Source organism: Prunus mume, linkage group LG3 (assembly GCF_029339155.1).
Source record: "Prunus mume cultivar Tortuosa linkage group LG3, ASM2933915v1, whole genome shotgun sequence".
In the NCBI taxonomy this organism is placed as follows: Eukaryota; Viridiplantae; Streptophyta; class Magnoliopsida; order Rosales; family Rosaceae; genus Prunus; species Prunus mume.
Window position 1 is genome coordinate 16,893,694 of NC_142700.1, and position 11,673 is coordinate 16,905,366.

The window sequence follows — 11,673 nt, forward strand, 5'->3', positions numbered from 1 at the left end:
AATCCCGTTCGCGATAAACTCGTAAGTGTATAGACGAGGAGTGATGATTGCCAGTTTTCTCCAGCGGTAGACAACAGACAATCCGAGCCACGAAGTTATTTTGCTTGCAATGTATTATATGCTTACCTACCAAAGCGCCAAACGCATGTGATACTAACTAATGGAGTTCAAAATTGACTCTCTCCAACTTAATGGGTCAAAAGTACAATTTTTCTCTTCCGGTGTAAATGGTCAAAGGTATAATATTAAACAAAGACCTAGATGAATTACTCTACGTAAAACGTTGAAATAAAAAAACCAAGTCTCTCACACACGCCTATTTCGTGTCTCTCTCCTCCTATAGCTCCTTCTATATAAATCTGAATCAAATTCTCATTCATCTCACTCACTAAAACACCTTCAATCTGAAGTTTGAAACAATTTTGCAGCAGTTGTTCATGAACCATGGCTACTCTTCAAGCTTCATTTTGCTCTTCTTCTTTTTCTTCAGCTTCATTTAAAAAAACCAAAACCACTCTCCACACCCCAAAATTCCAAAAATCATCCCATCTTTCAGTTCCTAGGCTCCTTGTGGATGAACTGAGTCAACCCAATGGGTTACTAAATCTGACAGCAACTTCAACTCATATAGAAAGGAACCCAAATTTTAAAAACACTAGGAGATCAAAGGGTAGTGAAGCAATTTCAGATTCAAAGTTGGTGCAAGAGCTATATGCAATAATGGAAATTGTCTCTGACAGAGTAGAAATGCACAAGAACATTTGTGCCCAGAGGGACAATTGGAATGGCCTGCTTCTCAACTCTCTGAATGGAATGACAGCCACTGCTGCAATCATGGCTGGACTTGCAGCTGTGAGTGGATCTGGAGGAGCACCCATTTTGGCTCTCAAGCTCTCTTCCAGTCTCCTATACATGGCTGTCACTGGGATTTTGCTGGTGATGAATAAGATCCAGCCTTCTCAGCTAGCAGAGGAGCAGAGAAATGCTTCAAGGCTTTTTAAGAGGCTTCATGAAGAGATCAAAACCACTCTGGTTTTAAAAACCCCAACTTCAAATGATGTGAAGGTTGCAATGGAAAAGGTTTTGGCTTTAGATAAGGCCTACCCACTGCCCTTGCTTGGGACCATGATTGAGAAATTTCCTTCCCTTGTGAAGCCTGCTGTGTGGTGGCCAGAAGAATCCAAGCCTCAACATGAAAAGACGAGCGAGAAGGTTGAGAGGAATGGGTGGGATGAGAAGCTGGAAGAGGAAATGAAGGAGATTTTGGGTGTGGTGAGAGGAAAAGATGCTGCAGAATATGTGAGGCTAAGCAATGTGGTCTTGAAGGTTAACAAAATACTAGCATTCTGTGGCCCTTTGCTCACTGGTTTTGCTGCAGCTGGGGCAGGACTTGTTGGGTTGACTGGTTTTGGTTCATGGGGTGCAGTTTTGGCTGTGGTGTTTGGGGCTTTGGCCAGTGTGGTCAACACTTTGGAGCATGGTGGGCAAGTGGGAATGGTGTTTGAGATGTATAGGAGTTCTGCAGGGTTTTTTAAGCTCATGGAGGAGACCATAGAATCAACTCTCAAGGAAGGAGAGGTTGGGGAGAGAGAGAATGGGGAGCTGTTTGAAGTGAAAGTGGCTCTTCAGCTTGGCAGAAGCCTTGGAGAACTCAGAGACCTTGCAAGTTCTTCATCTTTGTCTTCAAGACTTAAACAGGCTAAAGAAGAATTTGCAAGCAAGCTTTTTTGATTTATTTCCCTTCGGTCTCGTGACTTTGTTAGATACATTCTTCTTCTTCTTCTTTTCTTTTTATTTTTTATTTTTTATTTTTTTAATTATTTTTTGTATATTTAAGTAGAAGAAATCTGGACAAGACACAAGTCTTTAGTCACTGAACCATTATTGGTAATCAAGCTGTGGTTGATTCTAAATCAAAACTGTGTTTACTTGACCTACTTTTTAATGACATCATCAATTTTTTGATGGAAAAGTAAATGAAGGGTTTGAAGTGATTAAAAAGGGGTAGTTTTCAAAATTTCCCTAATTCTGAAGCATGCATGATATGGATTTGCTTTCTTTACCAGTATTTCTACCACTTGTGCTGCAATAAATCACGAGTTACCTTACTTTTGAGTGTTCTGAACCTTAAATACGATGTAAGCAACAAGCCCAAACAGTACGACCGGTTGGCGCTAGAAAATGCTCAACCGAGGGCTACGGTTCGGTGTGCGGTTTAGGGTCAAACCCAAACCAAACGATACCAGGCCCACCCCTACCTCTAGGTATTTGTTAAGCATGGGAATATTTGCTACCAACTCCTTCCCAATATAGGCTCAAATGATTTGACACTAAGCAGCTTGATCATGATTCATTACAGATCTTAAAATGCTCAAAAGATAATCAATTACACAGGAAAGCTTTTGCCATCGGATATAATGGTATACGATGGAAAATTGGCAAGAAATTATTATCAAGGTTGAACCAACTAAATGTGAAAATCTCAGTTGCCAAGCAATATGTTACATCATACAGTCAAATACAGGAAAGCAAACAACTGCAATCTATAAGCTCTGCCTAGGGCCATAAATTTAAGGTTATCCTGTTTAAATAACTTGAAAGAATTTTAGAATCATTTTTTGCCACAAAATTCAATGCGATTCAGCAGTACTGAACTGATGAATTTAACGGCTCTCGCAACCTTTTCTTTTCGATATAAAAAAGTCTCTCTTGGCTACATGTTGGAAAGCTTTTGGAGCAACTGATGTGTTCAGATTCTGACTTCTATGCCTTCATTTAACAAATGCTCCTTTACAGATTGAATAGGCACCTGCAACCGTTATAATCAGAGTATTAATTAATATGATAGTGATAATCAGCACTGAGATGCTCACAAGTTATATAAAAGGTTCTCAAGTTGTACCTCCTTCCGATGGAAAATGCCCGCAGCAAGGGCAGCAGATGCATTTGTTTTCCTGAACACCTCTGAGAAGTGTTCAGCAGAACCAGCACCACTACTAGCAATCACGGGAATGCTCACAGCATCTGAGATCAGCTTTATTAAATCTATATCAAATCCCTTCTTTTGACCTGAAAAGCATCAAGGAGTCGGCATCAGCATGAGAAGCCAACAGAAACAACAAACTAGTTTGAGAATGAATTTTAAAAAAATGCAAATAGATAACTCCAAACATTCTTGCGTTTTTCTCACAATGCCATGTTAGTTTGAGAAACTAACACTTACAGGGGGAATAACTTAGCATTCATTGTAAATATCATTAACTTTATGTATTCTTTTCCCGAAAAAGAGTTATGCTCAAAAGAGAAATTGACTTGTAATGGGTGAGGAACACCAAAGTATTCTTTACCATCACAATCAATGCAGTTTAGCAGTATTTCTCCAGCTCCTAGCTCCTCAACTGCTTTTGCAAGCTCGTAAGCTCCAATTGGTCGGCCTTCTCGGCCACCGCTAACCTTCAGAACAAACAACAGACAGTTTCAAGATACAATAAAGGAAAATCTTCTTTCCTAAAAGAATGGGGGAAAATCTTCTAATGATGTAACTGATCAAAGAAAGGATCTCTAGTTGGTGCATCTGACAAACAAGTCGATCCCCTCGTCCTACAAATTATTTATTTCAACATACAATTGAAGCACAGAAATATCTTACAGGAGTATGATAAATTGATAATGAGTTAAATTTGAAAAATGAACGAATTCACAAACAAACACAGATATAGCTCTCTTTGTATGTGTGTGGGGTAAGATGACATAAGTCTCTCTAAGCTCCTTTCTCTCTTATGAAAAAATTGAAACTCTACCCACATGAATTGTTATCTTAAATAAACAATATATAATCCTAATTATGTCTTTAGATCTGATAGTTAATGCCAGGCTAACTACCCAGACATGGAGGTTCAGGGAATTCTTATTACTATTTTGTTTTCTGGGGGCAAATTAAATGAAGCAAATCCATGTCATATGCATACTTCAGAATATATATCATGTTTTAACTTTGAATGGTAGTGCACAGGTAAAGAAAGCAAAATAAAAGAATGCTTACTGTACACTGATACCACGCAAATTCCTCTCCGTTTGGACCTGAATTCAATAATAAACATTTTTTGACTTTTCTACATAATTTTAACATGAAATATGAAGATGAACGGATTATCCAAGCAAGAAAAAGAAGCAAAAACTGAAGTTATGCCCCCTTACCTGGGTTTGTTACCCTAATAGTCTTGAACCCTACATCCTCTGGATTTTTAAGGTACACTCTGCGAGGATCAATGCTTACAACCACAGCCTGCAACATATATATTAAATAAACTAAATAAGGAACTTGAAAAACTGAGACACAATGGCAGACTGGATTACAGCCGTCCAGGACTCCAGGCAGAAAAAGACCATGATCAATTAATCAGTCAAGACAATAGTCCTAAACCCTCAACAAATTCAGAACACGTAAAAGCAAAAACAACAGTTGTTTGCAAATTCAAACCCACAGTTAAGCAGGAGAAAAGCCTCTTTATTTAATTCTAGTTTCCAACTTTATGCTACTACAAGAACTATAATGAATTCTCGACAGTCAAACAAATTTATAAATAAACCCAATCCTAGACATGTATTTATAAAAAAACCTAAGCACTATTTAAACATAGAAACACACCCAAAATCAACCCCAAAGTCAACTTTTTGGGTGTGTTTATAAATGGGTTTTGAGTGTGTGTAATGATGGGTTTTGGGTGTGTTTATATGTTTCAATAGTGCTTGGGTTTTTTTATAATTTCAACCCCCATTTTGGGTGTTTTAGTGAAACTCCCAAATAAATACTACAGAAACTAGAAGCTGGGACAATAAAAAAAAAAAAAAAAAAAAAAGCACAAAAATGCAATGTCAACGATTAATTAGAACCACAAGAATGTATACTAAGACTTTGTATAATACGTCTTGAAATTGTGCAAATCAACTCAAAAGAATGTAATGGATGCACCTACTGGACAAGATATTACCTGATTTCCATAAACTCTAGATATCTGCTCTAAGCTACTATTTCCACTTTTTACCTAAAAGATCAGTAGAAGAACCATTAGAGAGGCATACACAAAGTCATGTGCTTTGCACAGATCTGAATTTGAAACATTGAAAATTATTGCATACTCCAGTTCTTAAATATTCTTCTGCAGCACAAACTGCATCACTCCCAATGGAAATCTTATCAGCCCCACATCTGAAATATTCTGAAGCAACTTCCAAACTAGAATACTTCCTGAAAAACAAAATGAACTTAAATCCATGTCCATACTCCTACATTTAACCGGCATGTATAATATGAGTGGAAGCTATTGAATTTAATTTCTATAGAGAAAAATATAAGAAGGAAAGTTGAAACATGTAAAGAAAAGACAATATTGGCTCATCAAAATAGAACACCCAGGAGTATACCTGCCATTAGCATCTGTAAAATCTCTAATGCCACCTCCAACTGTTAATGGTACAAAAACATTTTCTGATGTGTATCTCAGTACCTACAAAGCATGGAAAGTAAACAAGAATTAAGAAATTAGTTAAAAAATAACAACGCAAGTATTTTTTATTTTTTTTGGTCGAAACAACACAAATTCAAAATAGGAAAACTCACTATTTTGTCAAAATTGACAGATTTAAGTGTAACAGTTAAAAATTCTCTATCACAAACCTGTAACATGGGCAAGTCGCCCAAAGGGAAGTCGCGGAAACCGGTAATATTTAAAAAACTGACCTGAAAATTCAAGATCAAGACTTTAAGCAGATTATCACAGTTCTTTGATGATGCATAAGCAGTGAAATTTGTTCAAACTTAAGGAGGCATACCTCATCTGCCCCATCTTTGTAATACTGTCGAGCCAGCTCCACAGGCTTGCCAAGTTCTCTCACCTACCAAAGTTTCTGATTAGCAGACATAGAAGCAATTTTATGCCATAATTAAAAGAATTTGAACCATCATCAAGACTACAAAAATATGTCACACATTATTTAGAATAGGAATGATACATAGATACCACAATAAATAGCAAAAAGTAAACCTTTTCATTAAGTGACAACATTAATCCACCGAGGCAAAGATACACTTTCTCCTGGTGCTCTTATCCTTTTACAAGAAGGTCGCGTACTCAAATAGGGAAAAAAAGAGGGTATGAAACTAGATGTGCTTGAAACAAGCAAAGAATGCAAAGTAAGATCCATGAGTGGGGCTTATTGAACTAGATCTTACTAATTTTGACTATGATAAATTATGATGCACCAATGGCTGATGATGCCTAATATGATATATCGTTGGTAAGCATGAAAATTTGCATCAAGAAATTAGGTTGAAAAAATCACCAAAATCAGGAAAGGTAGGAGTCAAGAATTATTGAAATACCTCATTCTCTTTTGTATGCTCTCTTACATCGTATTGGTCGCCTTTGGTTACAACAAGATCTCCTTTGTCATTCGTCCTCACATCAAGACAAGCAATCACCTAAGTAATAGAAATTATGGTGAACCTTCGCAGTCAGCATATGAAAGACAATGAGATAAGTACTGATCAGACCTACGATATTGTAAGTTGGACTAATGTGTGTAGGCAGGTTAAAATTCAATCCCTCCCCTTCCACCCAAAAACACAAAAAAGAAGGTAAATATAAAAATAAGTGAATAGGAATTACCCTCTTTGCAAGTTTCAAAGCCTTCCTTTCAGTGGGCTTCTGTCTTCACAAGAACATCTCAGATTGTTAGATGGTTGAACAGAGTAGTCAACATATGAGAAGCACATTTCTCAGAGGTCAGAGGTTACCTTTGTCAACTGTGCCTTTGGATACAAAAATCTTCTCAATATTGAAAGACCAACATCTAAACATTCATTTTCAGATAATATTTTGTCAGTAATAGGGCTTTAATATAGAAAATAATAGAAAACGGAGAGCCAAAAATTACACACAAAAGCAGGTCAGAAAAGATCCACCACATAAACCTTAAACAAAATTTTTACCCTCTTCACTCTAGTAAATAATGGGGGAAAGGAGAGAAGAACTTTTAAAATGCTACAGAAAGGAAGCTCATTTCTGAAAATTTCAACAGTTAAATTTCATTCCTCCTTACTTTAGAGAGTTAAGTGATTTTGCATTTAATATTTGGTTTGCTGCTTCAGTTCCTTGCTATAGGGGTTTACAAATTCAAAATGTCAGAAGGAACTCCAAGGTCAAGTCATGTGAGATAAAATCTGCTTCCTTCTTACCAAAAGAAACAAGACATGGAAGTTTACTGCAATTCCTGTACACTTTCAGCTACCATTAAAAATCTACAAACAGACAGGAGAGAGCAAATGGTATCTTACCTCCACTCTTTTCCGGGTGAAATTGAACTGCATGAACATTTCCCCTTCTAACAGACGCAATAAAATTGTCACCATAGTTGCAAGTAGATGAAACCCATTCTTTGTTTTCATCTGACTGAAAATTGGATAGAAATATGTCAACCCCAAGAAACATACAGAATCACCATATTTTAGTGAAAGTAAACAGCAGATACAAGAACTTCAAATTACTTTCTGTAATAGAGGATAATAAGACATACGGGCATGGCTCTGTAAGAATGAACAAAATAGACATGATTGCTTCCAACATCATCCAAAATTAATGAGTCCTTTCTAATCTGCAAAGCATTCCATCCAATGTGTGGAACTCTGAAACCATTTGATGAATCAAAACGCCCAACCACTCCCGGTATCAAGCCAAGACCTTTCACTGAGACATAGATAACGTCAGAAATAACATAAATTTGTTTAAGCACACCGATACTATCTCCTTGAACCAGCTCTCTCGCTCTCTCTCTCTCTCATAATAATTATAATAACAACAACTTCACAAATGGATTGCTGCATCCTCAGTAGTTGCTAAAAGAAATACTATCATATGGGAAGAGTGATTTCTATTCTAGGGATTTTAGTTACTATTATATAATTAAATTTCTTAAACGTACTATTACAATACATAATACTTATATTTGCATGGGAAGAAAGAATAAACAAATGGATGTCAAATGAATCATTGTATATAGTCATTGCAAATCCATCTCAAATATATTGTATAAGTTATTTCAAATCCTTTTCAAAACGTGATATTTAGTAATTTTATGCTAATCTAGCCTTACTGTCAAATCCAATTCCTTTCTTTTCAATCATTCAATCCAAATTGTTACAGGTGAATACTCCATGACTGAGATCCATGCAGTTTACGATGAGTTACCAAATCTGAGAAAAAAATAACTAATGACAAAATGAGGCATCAAGCACTGACCCGGTCCTTTCTCTTCACTGGATTCAAAAAGGAGCTGAAGACCCAGACAAATGCCTAGAAATGGTCGGTCCTTCTCAATATATGAACAGAGTGCTTCAGCCATCCTGAAAAACATTAAAGGGCTGAAAATTCTCCACAATATAAAAAAGAAAATAATTGGAATTACATTGGTAATATTATAAGATTAGTTAACAAAAGAGAAATATTCAAAGCCATCTTATATTCGAATTTGATATTCAAGCCCGCTACCAATCATTGTTGCGATTAACTTTACTTAACCACATTTCGGCATTCTCTGAATAGGCACTCCTTATCACCAATATCCCTTCTTTGTCACTAATCCATTTTAATGGAACAAACAAGCAATTGATCCTTATAGAATCTGATATAAAAGAAAAGAGACACATACCCATTCTTATTCAGCACATCCATGGCCGCAGCAAAAGCCCCCACTCCAGGAAAAACTAGGCGGTTGGCGTTGAGAATGTCTTCTGGAGTTTGAACCTACATTTTGAATTTTTGTTAAAACTTTATTCATTGACTTACCTAATTTTATATGAATCGATTTTCTACATCTTTCTTTTCTTTTTTTCATAAAATCTGTAACATATAAAAATTAACATTAAACATTAAAAAAATTTAAATTAAATTTAAATTAAAAATAAAAACAAAAGACAAAATTTCCCCATCATTACAAAGAAACCACTTAGAAGTATAAAACTTTGGAACAAAGCACAAATGAGGCATAGCAGAATGGAAACAATTCAAAATATATTTGGAATTGTTCGTGAAGGAATTGAATGGTTAAGTATGAGAAGCTCAATGTAAGGAATTATGAGAATGCATTCAAATAAAAAGAAAGCAAAGCAAAGCAAAGATAGATAGATATTGAGAAAAGAAAAGAAAAGAAAAAGAATTACATCTTTAACGTCGAAGCCGAGGTGGCGAATGGCATTCCTCACACTACGAACATTGCCGGCACCGTAGTCAAGCAGAGTCACCACTGATTGAATATCAAAAACAAAATCATTTGAAATTTATCATTAAAAAAATAAATTTAACAGGAAAATAGAGAGAGAGAGAGATACCGGAGTCACCGGCAGAGGAGGCACGGACGCAGAAGTTTCTGGAAGGTCTGAAACTGAGGCGATTTTTGCGAAGAAAAAGAAGAGACGAGGGGGACGATGATCGAAACGACAGCGTTTTGGTAGAAGAAGCAAATGGCGGCGCCTCCATTGCAGGCTCTGGGAAGTGAGAAAAACAGCTTTCCCCGCCTCAGCCTCAGTGACTCCAAAGTCCAAACTGCAGCTGAGAGAGAGAGAGTCTTTTCAGTGTATACTTTACCTAGATGCTGAATTTACAGTCTTGCTCGTGGTTTGTGCCGAGTGTCTTAAAAGAGACAAAACGCACCGCTTTGGGGAATTCATTATTTATTTTATTTTATTACTTGTCAGAAATTGGTATTGAAACGATTCTAAGGCCATCCTCCAATATTAAAGCTTTCTTCAACTCATGTGGGGCTAAATCCAAATTTTCCCCCTCTAGAAAGTAACTATTTAGGTTTTGCCCGAACTCAAATATTTTTTTTCCTCACAAGCCTTCGGACTCAAATTTTAAGTTCGCAACTTTATTAAATTGTTTAAGAATGGTTTAAGTCTAATTTTTTTTTTTATGGATAACTTTTCTTCATTTAATCTTTTTAAATAACTTCATAATTTAATTTTTTGAACAATTTGACCTTGAAAAATTGAAATTCTACAAATATAATGTTTTTGGTAGATTATTTGAGAAATAAGTGGATATTTATAGAGTTTGGGGTGAGTTTTGATGTTGGATCGGATTTAGATTAAGTTAAAATATTATTTTGATCTTTGGATTTAAATTTCAAACGTTGGATTTTTTTTTTACTGTTAAAATAGCTTAGATTTAATATATATCGTTGATTTAAGTTAATATTAGAATATATAAAAATAAACAAATAACATATATATATCGTTGATTTAAGTTAATATTAGAATATATAAAAATAAACAAATAACATCACTACAAGCCAAAGGCAGGATCTTCCACATGGGTTGTTGGCAGGCCCCAGTGAAGGAAAGCTTGCACATGGGATACTGACGCAGCAAGTGGGCTCCACTAATTGTTTTTTAGGTCCAAGCAATACTTGGACTACTATTTGGATCCAAATTTGAGTTTTCCCAAATTTTGGCGCCTTCATTTTCTTGGGTTATGAGAGGTTTTGGACAATAATTTGAGAATTTTTGGGTTTGGCCTCATGAGTTGGAGATGGCCTAAGAGGGCTAACCAAAATTTCACCATTCAAAATACAACCATTCATATATTGACTAGACTCAAATAGTTTTTGCCCCTAACCTTCTAGACTCAAATTTTGCACATCGGGGCAGTGGATGTGTGAGTGGGCTCCACCAAATTTCAGTCCATCCAAGATATTGACTAGATTGATATTTTGCCTGGCCCTATACATGTGTTGGGTGCTCCATCGAGGCTATATTTTCAAATTTTAACATTTGGCCCTCTCCATTAGAGATGGCCTAATTACTTATGTGGATTACATGTTAAAATTTGTAATCAAATACCTCAAAATTAGGAATGGAATCAACTAGGGGGTAGTTGATCCAATTACAATTCCTTAATTTCCCTATCTAAGTTCCTCGATTTATGGCTTCACCTATTCTTAATAAGTATACATTTTAGTTGGGTCAGAAATTCTTTGTGCATGATGTCTGGTCTTATTAAAGATTGGATTGTTTATCGATGTTGATGAAAATATATTGATAACATATCAGTACGTTTTGTTAGCAACAATAATATTGACAAATATACTCACTGGAAAATATGGTACATACATTTCAGTTATTTCTTACCATTTTATCATCATGATATTAATTAACAATGTAATTTTTTTTTTGTCAAGAATTAACATTGTAATTAATTAAAGAGTAATTTTAGGGTTTTCAATGTTTCACCATTTGAGATCTCTGTTTTATATGTTGAGTATAGATATGGTTCTTCCTAAGTTGGAGGAAGTACCAAATTTGATTGAAAACAATATTTAAAAAATGGAGAATAAATTTAGTACAATGCTTTTGGATGGGGGAAATAAACTTAGGATTTGGATAAAAGTTAGAATTTCAAAATTTACATATACCAATTCCAGTGATTGGATTTAAAAAAACATAGAAATTTAGAAATTCCACGTGGAAAAACACATGGAATTTGGAGGTCATTTCTAAAATTCCAAGAGTGTGGAAGTTTTAAAATGTTAAATTTCATGTTTAAATCCATTAGCCAAACAATAAACGTTAAATATTCTAGAACATTAATTGTCATCATTTTAAATTCCATCGTTTAT

The 11,673-nt window shown here is 35.4% G+C and overlaps 1 protein-coding gene and 1 pseudogene across 1 annotated transcript; one reads left to right on the forward strand and one right to left on the reverse strand.

Annotated features, from left to right (window-relative positions):
- The first annotated feature begins 352 nt into the window (after positions 1 to 352).
- Positions 353 to 1,933, forward strand: LOC103326426 (putative F-box protein At4g22030 pseudogene; annotated as a pseudogene).
- A 513-nt stretch (positions 1,934 to 2,446) lies between these two features.
- On the reverse strand, positions 2,447 to 9,644 carry AT-HF (HIS HF). Its single transcript, XM_008228641.2, has 19 exons — positions 9,386 to 9,644; positions 9,218 to 9,300; positions 8,707 to 8,801; positions 8,298 to 8,401; positions 7,576 to 7,745; positions 7,337 to 7,451; positions 6,797 to 6,852; positions 6,669 to 6,707; positions 6,383 to 6,481; positions 5,833 to 5,895; positions 5,678 to 5,740; positions 5,425 to 5,507; positions 5,140 to 5,248; positions 4,992 to 5,045; positions 4,198 to 4,285; positions 4,043 to 4,080; positions 3,348 to 3,453; positions 2,903 to 3,069; positions 2,447 to 2,809 (listed from the first exon to the last, which is right to left on the reverse strand). The coding sequence occupies exons 1-19, from the start codon at positions 9,531 to 9,533 to the stop codon at positions 2,750 to 2,752; spliced, it is 1,740 nt and encodes a 579-aa protein (XP_008226863.2). The 5' UTR covers positions 9,534 to 9,644; the 3' UTR covers positions 2,447 to 2,749.
- Between the last annotated feature and the right edge of the window lie 2,029 nt (positions 9,645 to 11,673).